The 13,561-nt window shown below is 40.2% G+C and overlaps 1 protein-coding gene and 1 pseudogene across 1 annotated transcript; both read right to left on the bottom strand.

The window, feature by feature from the left end:
* Positions 1-1,922: 1,922 nt before the first annotated feature.
* On the bottom strand, positions 1,923-11,681 carry LOC115486543 (ankyrin repeat domain-containing protein 26-like). The gene is made up of 5 exons (XM_030243193.1): positions 11,497-11,681; positions 10,595-10,809; positions 9,572-9,800; positions 3,438-3,483; positions 1,923-2,045 (listed from the first exon to the last, which is right to left on the bottom strand). The coding sequence occupies exons 1-5, from the start codon at positions 11,629-11,631 to the stop codon at positions 1,990-1,992; spliced, it is 681 nt and encodes a 226-aa protein (XP_030099053.1). The 5' UTR covers positions 11,632-11,681; the 3' UTR covers positions 1,923-1,989.
* Gm7226 (predicted gene 7226) lies at positions 7,099-7,472 on the bottom strand (annotated as a pseudogene).
* Positions 11,682-13,561: the final 1,880 nt, after the last annotated feature.

Genomic DNA, 13,561 nt, shown 5'->3' with positions numbered 1-13,561 from the left:
TGAGTAAGTATCCTTTTCCTGTCTCTTCTGATTAGTTTTGTGTTGAAGTCTATTTTGTCAGATACTAAAATGGCTACACTGGCTTGCTTCTTGGGTGCATTTGATTGGAGTAGCTTTCTGTATCCTTTTACCCTGAGGTAATATCTATCTTTGATGTTAATGTATGTTCCTTGTATGCAGCAGAAGGATAGATCCTGTTTTTCAAATTCCATCTGTTAGTCTGTGTATTGGGAATTGAGACTGTTGATACTGAGCGCTCTCACAGAGCAGTGTTTGTTGACTCCTCCTCCCTTTGACTTGCTGGTCTGGGATTATTTATTCCTGTGTTTTCTTAGGTGTGGTAACCTCTTCAGGTTGATGTTTCTTCTAGCATCTTCTATAGAGCTGAACTTGTAGATAGATACTGCTTAAATTTGGTTTTATCATGGAATTTTCTTCCTCCATTTACTGTCATTGAAAGTTTTGCTGGGTATAGTACTTTGGGCTGGCGTCTGTGATCTCTAAGAGTCTGTGTAGCCCATCTGTTCAGGCCCTTTTGCCTTTTAGAGTTTCCATTGAGAAGTCAGATGCTATTCTAATGGGTTTGCCTTTATATGTTACTTGGTCTTTTACCCTTGCAGCTTTTAATTTTTTTCTTTGTTCTGTACATTTAGTGTGTTTTATTATTATGTGTTGTGGGGAGTATGTAATTTTTTTTTTTTGTATTCTCTATGCTTCTTGAACCTTGATAGATATCCCTTAGACTCCTCAGACAGGATTTCTTTGTGTAACAACTCTGGCTGCCTGGAATTTGTTTTGTAGATCAAGCTGGCTGGCCTTGAACTCACAGAGATCTGCCTGCCTCTGCCTCCCTAGCGTTAGGATTAAAGGCATACACTGCCATGCTTGGTTAGACCTTCTTTTTTTAGGTTAGGAATATTTTCCTTTAATAATTTTACTGAAAATATTTCCTGAACTTTGACCTGGGTTTCTTCTTCTTCCTATCTCTTCTTCATAATTTGGTCTTTTTATATCATCTCAGATTTCCTAGATGTTTTTATGCCTAGGTTGGTTTTTTTTTTTTTTAAGAGTTAACATTTTCTTTGAAGTATTCATTTCTTCTATCTTGTCTTCAGTGCCTGAGACTCTGTCTTTCATGTCTTGAACTCTGTTGCTGAGTTTTACCTGAGGTTCTGTTTATTCATATTGTTTTCTAGTCCTTTGAGCATATTCATAATAGCTGTTCCGAAGCCCTTGCCTGTGCTTCAGTTGCATTTCACTCACAGTACCCACTGTAGTAGGATTACGTTGCAGTGAGACACAGGGAAAGGTGCTTTGTGATAGTATGTTAAACTCTTAATTTTAAGACATTTCCAAAGATGAAATTTCGTCAGCAAAAGTTTTTTTACCCCCTTTGAGAAAAGGGTTATAAATAAGTGTTTAAAGTTTAAAGCATCAAAGTTCAAAATTCTATCATCTGATGTAGCTACAATGTCTGCAACACATCAAAGCTGTGACCGTGGGCTGCTGGCCACTCTACTGGAGTGATGTCCATGTGTGCGGGTGCATTTACGCTGGTGTGTAGTGGGGAAGGAAAATAAGCCGCCATTAAAGTGACTTTTAATTCTAGCAAATGATGAGTGACAACTGGGTGTTTGGATGCTGTTTAAATAGCTGGAATTTGAGCATTTGGGATCTGTAACCCATGTTTTCATTTGTAAAATACTCAGAAAGGTAGTGTATGCCAAGAAACAGCTTAAAATATAGGATTAAAATATTTGATTTGTGTGTGTGTAAAATATAGGATTAAAATATTTGATTTGTGTGTGTGGTTGAAGGAACATGATTCAAAAACATGTTTCTTCAATAGAAGTTATCACATAGTATATTTAATAAGAAACAACTAAAATGTTACAGAAAAGGTCACTAAATAAAATGTCTTGTTCGGAAAAACATGTTTATTTTAATCTGTGCACGTCTTTGCTATTCCCTAAAATAGATCTTGATTTGTTACTTAGATCCTGAAGGATAAGCTTCCAAGGACCAAGACTCAAGTTCAGCTGCAGCTAGAAAGAAAAAGTAAGATTTACAATCTTTATTTTAGGGACTTCGCAGTTAACAACAGTAGTTAGTAACTTAGCCTTATCAGGAGAGATAAAATGACAAATAAGTATGTATCACTTCAGTATAAACTAAATGCGCACACACACACACACACACACACACACACACACACACACAAACACACACACACACAAACACATACACACAAACACACACACAAACACACACACACATACACACACACAACACACACACATACACATATACACACACATACACATATACACACACACAACACACACACACATACACACACACACCACACACACACACATACACACACCACACACACACACACACACACACACACACTTTATTAGTTATTATCAGGGCTGAGTGTCAGTATGCATCCATACTCTTCACTCATTTACTCAGAGGCCATGTGCTAGTAAGCTACTGGGACAAGTCCTGAGATGACGAGGGAAGAGGTACATGCTAGCCCTCTGCATGTCATTATACTATATCCCCACATCAAATGGAGGTGCAGTGTCTGACTGAGCAATAGAAGCTTTTTTTTTAAAAAAAGATTTATTTATTTTATTTATATGAGTACACTGTAGCTGTCTTCAGACACCAGAAGAGGGCATTGGATCCCATTACAGATGGTTGTGAGCCACCATGTGGTTGCTGGGGATTGAACTCAGGACCTCTGGAAGAACAGTCAGTGCTCTTAACCACTGAGCCATCTCCAGCCCCCGAGCAATAGATTCTTAATACAGGAACTATGAACCCCCAGAGGGAGCTACATGCCATGCTGTGCTGATACTGTAGCCTCTTAGGTGGAGGTGTTATTTAAGCTGATATTGAGGGAATAAGGGAGGAAGGCAGCATGCAAACCCTAGGATGAGAAGAGCAGGAGTAGCCCATGGCTACTAAAAGCAGGAGCAATTGGCCAAAGTAGGTGAGTGGTGAGAGAGAAGGTGGAATAGCCTGACAGCAGGCACTCTGACTTCTAGTCTTCATAAGGAAATAGTATTACCTCCTCCAAGGGAGGTTAAGCCAGGGAGAATCCAGTAATGGAATTTAAAATGATACCTGTCAAGTGACAGCTTAGGAAGTGTGACTGCTTGACTAAGTATCAGTAGATGACTGTTGCAGTTTTTGAGGAGGTTGGCAGGGGCAGGTGTTAATGAGTTGTTGAGGAAGAATGAAAAAGAGGCTTTGAAAACCATGGAGCGACAGAAATGCAGGGTGAACAGTACTTACTAGGGACACCTGTGTCTGCATGCTTTTAATGTAGAATCTATAAGCCAAAGGCAGCATTTGCTACTTACAGTTTGCCTTGGAAATGGATAGTTTACTCTAAATTCAACCCATACATGTTGACAACATACCTTTATCTACCTCTTCAGTTATGTCTTTTACCATTTTTTGCTGCTTCTGAAATATCAGATTTTATAACGTTAAAATCAAACAAATGATATTGTGGGAATGACATATCACTTAACATATATCTCTTATGACCCTTCAAGACCCATTGAAGTAGAAGCTTCTTAAAATATGACCGAGATCAAAGTAGAATCACCACATAACCAGAAAGAAGAACACATCTCTTGCCATTAAGCAAAACGTTCTGACTATAGTTAGCTATTTAATTACAGAATATATGGGATGCTGCATTGTGTATTGTATTACCCCATTTAAATTGTTCTCACTTGATTCTTTGATAAAAGCTTTTGTCTTACTAATGCCCCCCAAAGGGTCTAACACAATACCCTTCACACAGTAAATAATTTGTGATAATAATAAGGGATTGGTTTGTAATATCTATACATTTTTGATGTGAAGCTTTCTTTGATCGATTTTCTATTATTTTCTTTCCATGACATTTCTATTACAGCAGCATTAGTGAGTCTTGTAAATGGAACAGCTAAATACTGGAAGAAAAGGAGAAGATTTTACTAAAATCAATTAACAAACTGGGTACATTGATACACATGTGTAACCTTAGCACTTGGGAGGTGGAGTTAGGAGGATCATAAGTTCAAGATCAGCCTGGGCTATATAGAGAGTTTGCAGCAAGCCTGGGCAATCTATATAGCAAGTACCTGGGACAAGAAAGCAAACCAATGGACTGCATGAGGCAAAAGCAGCTTGTAGCAGAGTTTTCCCCCAATTAATTTAAATGTTAGTGCAACAGGAAGCCTGTGATTGGACAAGGAAAAGGGAGGGGGAGCTAGGAATTCCGAGACAGAGATGGAGAGAGGGCAGAGAAGGAAGGAAGATGGAGGACGAACAGGATGATCCAGATTCTGAGTGGCTTTAAATAACCAGGTAGTCATGATTATCTTATAAGGGATGAAAAATTATAGACAATTTGTCTTATCTAGGTGGGCAATTTATATCAATATCAATTGGCTCTGAAACTACAGTGTGGTCATCTTGTGAATTGAGAATTTATTGATAAATCTGATCAATTAATTAAAAGCTTCTAGAATTTTTATTTTACCGGGTTACTGGGATTTGGGACTGCTGACCACAGTGGGTGGATGGCTGGAAATATGAGTGGAATCTGCAGCAAGAGAACCACAATTGGTCGATGCTACGTGGGGGCTAGCCTAGAGGCAGAGGTGGTGAGACTTTGACCTTTTTAATATTTGCAGTAACAGCCACCAGCCGGGTGCCTGTGGCTGTGTTGATGTCCGTGGCTGATTACTACTGAAGGCCATGGTTTGTCCTGTAGCTGGAACCCATGTTGATGTCTGTGGGTCATGCTACCACTGGGGGCCATTCTGATCTGAATGGTCTGCCCTGCCACCAGAGGCCATGGGAATGTCTAGGCCCATGCTGCCACTGAAGGCCATGTCTGGGTCCATGGTCCTGCCTCAGCTGGGAGTTGTGTTCATGGTCTGTGCTGTCACCAGAAACTGTATGGAGGCCCACGAGCCATGGTCTCCCTGATTGTGAAGGGCAACTTTTGCTGTGATATGGATGACTGCAGATGTAGTTGAGAGGGGGCCATAGAAGGCTTCAATAACAACCCCTACTTCCACTCCAGCTGCCCCCAACCCCTAAAGTAACAGCTTAGACAGGAAGCCACCAAAGGGAACTCTTCAAATGTGTGATGAGGATGCTGAAGGGTAGGGATGTGGATGGGAGATGGATGGTAGAGGGTAGGGGTGGGGGTGTCCTGGAGGGGAAGGAAGGCCACTGAGAGTTTGCTCCAGTGAGTATACAGACCATACAAATTGGACTTTTACAAAATTATTTTTTATTTTTTTGGTGCAGGGAGGTCTCAATGGTGGGGACACTGGCATGGGAGGACTGGGAAGCAAGTGTGATCTGGGTGTGTGATTTGTGAACGTCCCAGAGAATCAATAAAAATGTTACAAAAGAAACATTTTAAGTAACCCAAAACAAAACAAAACAAAAACCCCAGCCAACTAAATCATTCGGGCAGAAGCCGTTTCAAGTCAAGTCATTAAGCGGTGACCATGCAGATGTATCTGTGAAAACTGATGAGAGTGTATTGAAGCGCTCTTAAGTCTAGCATGATTTGACTGACATCCCACATGAAACCATCTACACGTTAGAACTATTAGGATAGGGTTTTTTTATACTTCACCTTGGCTAGAGATACTAAAATAACCCTTTCTTCCCCAAATGAAAATAAAATAGCTTCACCTCCCAAATTTTCCTCTGCGTTGGGTACATATTTACACACTCATTCACCATACCCTGGAAAAATTGACACAGAACCTGATTTTCTGGTGGGAACTAATGAGAACATTTTTACATTTTCAGTATGCACAACAATTTAGAGACATTCAGCTTTTTTTCTCCTTTGTGTGTGAGCGTGTGTGTGTGTGTGTGTGTGTGTGTGTTCATGTGTAGACAGTTGTGTGTGTACAAATGTGCATGTGGAGGCAAGAAGACAGTCTCTGGAACTTCTTGGTTTTTTACAAAAAAAAATTATCTAGTGGCGTGGTTAAGAGCACTGTCTGCTCTTCCAGAGGTCTTGAGTTTATTTCCCAGCAACCATACCGTGACTCACAACCATCTGTAATGGGATCTGATGCCATTTTCTGGCATGTAGGTGTACATGCAGAACACTCATACATAAAATAAATAAATAACCCTTAAAAGGATGTGTGTGGGGAATGTATGTGTGTTTATATAAGTGTGCAAGTGAACTTCTCTGTGGTTATAGGTGTGGGTGTGGGAGCCAGAAGCGAACTCAGGTATCCCCCTCATCCTTTTCCAGCATATTTTTGAGACAAAGGTTCCTTTCTCTGGATCTGGTTTCAATGGCTGGCCAGTGAACTCCAGGGACTCCTCAGTCCCTCTCCCCCCAGCACTGTGATGGCAGCTATGTGCTGCCACACCGACTTCTTGCATGGGTACTAGGGATCCAAACCCAGCTTGTCTTGCCTGTGCAGCAAGCACTTCATCCACTGAGATATTCCTCCAGCCCCCCAGTCTCTGTTCTGTGTGCAGCAGTCCAATTTCATGGCCCCCAAATACTAAGCTAACAAGTGGTGAAAAATGCCTGTTGGCTAGGACTTTATTATCTCCCATATGAAAGCATGCATTGAATTTGTTCTCCTTTAATCTATTTGCTAACTGGTGCCTTAGACAATTTAGATGTGCTCTGCTATTGTATTGTCTGGGGATGAAGACTAGTAAGAAGAAAAGCTGGAGACAGTATTTTTCACAGGCTTGAGCTATCTTCTGTCCACTAAGAAGATCATGAAAACACCATCAGAGCTACAAACAGTGCATGCTTGCTGGACAGACATTTTATTAATAAATCAACTCACTGAAAACTAGTTTTTAAAATTCGTTCACATTTTGTTCAAAATAACATCCCATGACTAGTCACAGAATTGTCAAATACAGTCAAGTATCTGGACTATGAACAGCCATAGTTGAATTTCTTTCTTTCTTTCTTTCTTTCTTTCTTTCTTTCTTTCTTTCTTTCTTTCTTTTTTTTTTTTTTTTTTTTTTATAAATTCTACAATAGGTTTAGCTAGCTTGCCATTGTGGGAACCATTTAAAATATTTTTTGTAACATTGTTAAAAATATTTATTTTGATAGTCTATCATAAGTCAGTATAGGCTCCTCCACTCTGCCACGGAAGTGTTGAAATGACGTCTCCTTTCTTATCCAGCTGGAGTATACACCTTCCATGTTGGATCGCGTCCAAATCCAGTTAACCAAACAGTCCTTTATCCCCAAAGCAGGCTTAAAACTGACGGTTTAGGCATCCCAGGATCTGCACCTCTCGTAAATCCCAGGTAAATCACGAGAGGAATAAAGCCCCAGCGGATGGCAAACTGGCCGCCCCTGAAGAGCTGCTGCAGCCTCTGTTTGGCTTCTTTGCTCAGCTTCACCATGGCGACAACGGATCAGCGGAAGGAGGAGCCCATTTTAAATTTTTATGAATGAGATGACATGGTTGCATTAAATTCTTCCCCTTGCACTTTGGTTTTACTTTGCTTCTTGCACCATGGCCAAAAGCATTTGGGGAGGAAAAGGTTTAGTTCATCTTACACTTCCGTGTCACAACCTATCATTGGACAGGAACTCAAGGCAGGAACTGAAGCGGAGGCCATGGAGGAGTGCTGCCTACTGGCTTGCTCCCCGTGCCTTGCTCTGCTTACTTTATTATACTGTCCAGGTCCACTTGCTCAGTGATGGTAATGCTCACAATGGTCTGGGACTGCCCCCATTCACCATTAAGAAGATGCCCCATAAACCTGCTCACAGGCCATCAGATGCAGATATTTTCTCAGGTTCCTCTTCCCAGATGACCCTAGCAGTGTCAAGTTGAGCAAATTCTAACCAGTGTGCATCTCCAGGGTACATGGGGATTGCATGCAGCTTTACAGAATATTCTGATAGAATATATTTTATTTGACGGCAGTTCTATTTAAAGATTAGCCGTTGCTTTCATTTCGGGGAAGGCAAAAATGGAGAACCTTAGGAGAACTTGGTTAAAACCCAGTATTTGAGGAAAAGGAGCAACAGTGGAGATATCTCTCTCGCTCCTCTTTCTATACATATATATATGTGTGTATACATGTGTATGAGTATATAGAAGCACATACATGTATATGTGTATATACATATATATGCCTGGATATGTACATATATACCTACACATATGTATAAGTAATATTACATCTATATACAATATATAAATACTATGTATATAGGCACACGCATAATGAATTGACAAATCACTTGTTGGTCCTAGATTTTATTCTATTTCGGTGCCTAAATTTTAGATATGTTTGTATATGACATGAAGGTAAAATGAGTGAGAGAGGAAGACAGTGGAGGATTGGAAGGGACTATGCTAAATGTATAATATATAATTGTATGAAAACTTTAGAAATAAATTAAAAATGGGTCAAATATGATGATGCAAGAGTCATACTTTGAGACTGTTGGGAGAAAACTTATGGGAACAATTAAGGACATAGCCACAGGCAATGACTTCTGAGTGGGATTCAGATGGCTCAGAAAATAATAGCAAAACTGGACAATGGTCTACATAAAATAAAAAAGGTTAGTTAGGCCTAAGAACTTAGCATAGTGCTTTCCTAGTGTCATAGGAAAAGACATAGAAATCTTATGCACACTGATAGAAAAATTAAGTATCAAGACAGATAGGTCATAGAAAGGGGGAAAAACTTTGTCAATTATTCACCTAACAAGGGACTGACACTTTGCATACTTAAATAACTAAACAAAAAAGTCAAAAGAGCAAATAAGCCAGAGAGAGGGTGTGAGGAGATACTTACAAGCAAACATATAGAAATGGCTAATTGACATGTGAGCCAGTTCAATATCTTCAGCAATCAGGGAAATTAAAATATAGAACTACATTGAGAACCCACTCAGACACACTCACCAAAACAAGAAATGTTGATGGGGATGTGGGACATAGGAACCCTTAAAACCACACTGGAATTGTATAATAGATTACTTTAGTCACCTTAGAAACCAACACCATGTGATTCATCTCTGAGTTAGTGTACAACAGCAGTTCTACATCTCCATGTTTGTCACAGCACTATCCACATAGCCAAATTATGGAGTCAGCATAGATGGCCAGTCAACAGATGGGTGAATAAAGAAAATGGGAGATATATGTTTTATGGACTTAATTTTTTTCTGGGGGCTAGAAAGATGGTTCAGCAGTTAGGACCACTTGCTACCCTTTCTGGGTTCTACTCCAGCAACCACAGGGTGTTTTTACAAACACCTGTAATTCCAGAGTCAGGGGATCTGATACCCTCTTCTGGCCTGCATGAGCATCAGGCATGAATGCATCACACTTACATATAGGCAAAGCCCTCAGACACATAAAAAAGTTTTCTTTGTAGATATCCTGACTATTTTAACTTTAACTTACCATGCATACCTCAACTAAATGGTTCAGTATCTCACTAAATGAAAAGAATATTACTATCAGATACAGAGTTGGAATGCCGAAGAGCAGTAGAGAATATAGCTTACCTTGAATAGACTCCTCCCCATAAGCTCAGGAGAAGGCTGAGGGCTGGGTATGGCAGGCTCTGAGTTTCTGCTTGCGATGAAGTTAGGGTTGCGGTTTATATAAGTATCATGCTTCGTGACACCAGGACTTTTGGGGACAGGCCTTGTAGTAAGAGTGTTCTGTACAGTTCTGTTCCGTTCTGTCACCAGCAAAATGTCTGTTCTGACTTTGCTTAGTTTGTTATTAGTTCTGTGAAGATTGCAAATGGTAAATACTTAACGCCCTCATTCCCTAAATGAGCCGCTCTTTAGAAAGCATTTCATAATCCCTCTTACCCAAAGCCTTAACGCTGAAAACGCCTTGGAGCATACTGTTGGCTCTCAGGTATAGGTCTAAATTTATGGTGAAGAATTACATCTATTTCTAAGCTAACTAGTAGTTCAGAGTAGGAGAGAGATGGTGCCTGCCAATGATGGGTGGCTTCTAGAAGCGCCCCACTTAATAAAACTGATCATGCCAGTAGAAATAACTTTTTAAAAGCTAAAACTATGAGATAGTGCTATGCTCACGTTCTTGACTATAATAGCCATTGCACCATAGGAAACCACAACAAAATATCCTGTGGTGATCCATGACAAATGTATATAATTAAATGTATACAAATGTACAAAATGTATACTTAAAAAAGGGTAACTCATGCTGGGCAGTGGTGTCGCACTTGGGAGGCAGAGGCAGGTGGATTTCTGAGTTCAAGGCCTGCCTGGTCTACAGAGTGAGTTCCAGGATAGCCAGGGCTATATAGAGAAACCATGTCTCGAACCTCCCCCCCCCCAAAAAAAAGCATAAACCATTGAATGAGCAGATTTCAAGTTTTTGTTTTCACTGTCTACAATCCACCCATAACATGGGACAAGTGTAGGCTCATTTCCTGCACTACATTCTGGTTATAATTTGCACTTTGCCTACATATCTTACTTAATCTTCCGAGTCTGTTTCGGTGACTGTTACACAGTAGTGGTGAATGAGCGAGCTCCCTGACTTACTTGGTGAGTTTATGTGATAGCATTTGGCTGAGCTCCCGCTCTCGGACACAGCGCTGTTGGTATTTCTCTACCTTTCTCTCATTGGACTCTTTCTCAGCTTCCAGTTTCTCGAGCTCCGACTCAAGGTTTTTAATCCTGAGTTCCATCTGACTCATTACCGAGTCATAATTACTGTCTCTTTGTGCCAGTGCATGCTTTTTGTCTTCTAGTTTTGCCTATGGAAAAATTAAAAGGACATACTTTTAAAATAATTACATGTAGCACACAAAATAGTTAATGTGCTTGCTTTAGTTTTGAGTAATTGATCCCCACAGTAATTTTAAAAATACGTGTAGTAAGATGCCAGAGCTTAAACTTTCAATACCAACCCCATCAAATCCAGATCATAAAATGATAATTTGACCTCATTTTGGTTGGAGTGGAGTGTGAACCTGGGGCCTCCTGGTGCTTCTGAGCCACAAGGCTTAGTTCTGCATTACTCTCACGCTTGCTCTTATGCAGGCAGTTCACAGAATAGAGCTGAGTCAAATTTCAGCCCCCACCCCCAACAGTGTAACTTAAGGATAATTCAGAATTGTGGTGAAAGTGTGTTGCATTCCAGTTTTTCTTTCCCTCCTAGGGGTATTGTTTTAAATTGCCTAAAAAGCTGAAAATAATTATTCTGAAAGATTAATTGTATTTTAATGATGGAAACAGAAGTAATTAAAGGGATAAACAGATGTCACCCGCCTTCTAGAAATTTCCATCACCAGCTGTTATAAGACTCACAGAGGACACACACATGTAATTCAGTGAAATTAATTTAGGATGTAACAGATCTGTTGTCCTGTAAAAGTGGCTGCCTGTCTTTTAAATGATGCCCTAGCCCCTCCTTGATCCTGTCTCTCCTCACGAGGACCTACCATGTTCTCTCGCAGCTGGCACTGCAGGCCTAGTGCCTCCCTTCGCAGACTCCTCTGATCTTCACGCAGCTTCTCGTATTGCTTTTGTGCTATTTTTATGGATAACAACTCCTGCTCAATGTATTTAAATTGCATATTCAGAGGTAGATATTTGGAGGATATAGTTCCCCATTTTTCTTTCAATTCATGGATCTATATGAATAAAGTCACATAGCTTGGTTAAAAAAAGGATTTTGGATGGGAAATGTCTAACAGAAAAAGAATAGCAAATTTTGACATAAATTCAGTTGCAAAGCATTATAATCACTAGCAGAGTCTTAGAATGCAATCTGCTGAACTTTGTACAAAATCAAAGAATGAAAGCCACAGAGAATCACAAAATTATACTTTACAATGATATTTTTATTAATTCTTTCAGAATTTCATACCATGTATTTTGAGGATATATATTTCCCCTCCCAGCTCCTCCCAGATCCACCCTCACCTTCCTGCCCAGTCAACTTGATATTTTTTTCCTCTCTCTGTCTCTCTTTTAAAGATCCCCCTGCCTCTGCTTACCAAGTGCTAGGATTAAAGGCATGTGCCAGTGATGGCACACATTTTTAATCCCAACACTCAGGAGGCAGAGGCAGGCAGAGCTCTGAGTGTGTGGCCAGCTTGGTCTGCAGAACAAGTTTCAGGTCAGCCAACATTGCAAAGAGAAACCCTGTCTCAAAAATCAAAACCAAAAATCAAACCAAACCAAACCACCTTACCACCACCAGACTTCATTGCTGTGAAGAGACACCATGACCAAAGCAACTTATAAAAGAAAGCATTTACTGGGGGTTTGCTTATAGTGTCAGAGGGTGAGTCCATGACCATTATGGTGGGAAGCCTGGCAACAGGTAGGAATGGGGCTGGAACAGTAGCTGAGAACTTATATGAGAGGGGGAGGAGAGAGGGAGGGGGAGAGAGGGGGGAGGGAGAGGGGGAGAATTGAATGGGCTTTTGGAACCCCATAGCCCACCCTCAAGTGACACATGACCTCCAACAAGGGCACACCTCTTAATGCTTTCCAAACTGTTTCATCAACTGGGACTAAGCATTCAACTATATGAGCCTATAGAGAGGCCATTTTCATTCAAACCACCACATCTGCATTACAGGAAGTGATGATTTTTCAACAAGGACCTTGAAAGAATCTCCCAGCACAAAAGTCTAGTGATTGGACCATCCGTTTTTAAACAAGATTGGCTTAACTCAACAACATCCTGTAACCTTTTAGTCTTCCTACAAAATCAGAGTGAATTGATTTGTAACACTTGTGGTAAAATAAGTATAAAACAGCATAAGTATAGTTTTTTTCTGACAAGAAACAAAGTGGAATGCCTGGATATCCACATGCAAACAAAAAAAAAAAGAAAAGAAAAGAAAGAAAGAAAAAGAAAAAGAAAAGTTGTACTCTGTGGTGGTTTGGGTATGCTTGACCCATGGGTAGTGGCACTATTAGTAGGTGTGGCCTTGTTGGTGGAAGTGTGGCCTTCTTAGAGGAATTGTGTTTCTGTGATGGCAGCACTTTGAGGTAATATATATTCTTAAGCTTTGTCTAGTGTGAGTCCATCCCCTCCTGGCTGCTTTTGGATCAAGATGTAGAACTCTTGGTTCCTCCAGCAACATGTCTGCCTGCACGCTGCCATGCTCCCCACCATGATGATAATGGACTGAACCTCTGAATCTGCAAGCCAGCCCAAATTAAATGTTGTCCTTTATAAAAATTACCTTGGTCATGGTTTTTCTTCACAGCAATGAAACCCTACCTAAGACACACTCTTAAATAACATGCTTATAATATGAACTCAAAATATACCTGCTACATGGAAGAAATAAAATTCTAAAGCTTTTTGGTGTGCTTCTAAGCATATTTTTCAAAGACATCATGACTGGATCTGGTATTTACTTCTGTGATTCATCAAAAGCAAAAACAGATTAAGTTTTTAACTGCTTCAGCAACTGGAGCAGTGTTTGAAAAGATACCATCAAAAAAGTAAAAGGTAGGATTGGAGAGGTAGCTCAGAGGTTTTGA

Source organism: Mus musculus, chromosome 7 (genome assembly GCF_000001635.26).
Source record: "Mus musculus strain C57BL/6J chromosome 7, GRCm38.p6 C57BL/6J".
Taxonomy (NCBI): domain Eukaryota; kingdom Metazoa; phylum Chordata; class Mammalia; order Rodentia; family Muridae; genus Mus; species Mus musculus.
This window is presented reverse-complemented; position numbering and strand designations above follow the sequence as displayed.

Coding starts and splice junctions, on each gene's coding strand:
- LOC115486543 (XM_030243193.1), bottom strand. CDS start 11,631: ATGCAATTTAAATACATTGAGCAGGAGTTGTTATCCATAAAAATAGCA. Junction 10,810..11,496: donor GCCAGCTGCGAGAGAACATG/GTAGGTCCTCGT, acceptor ATTTTTCCATAG/GCAAAACTAGAAGACAAAAA. Junction 3,484..9,571: donor TGGGGAGGAGTCTATTCAAG/GTAAGCTATATT, acceptor CTGATATTTCAG/AAGCAGCAAAAAATGGTAAA.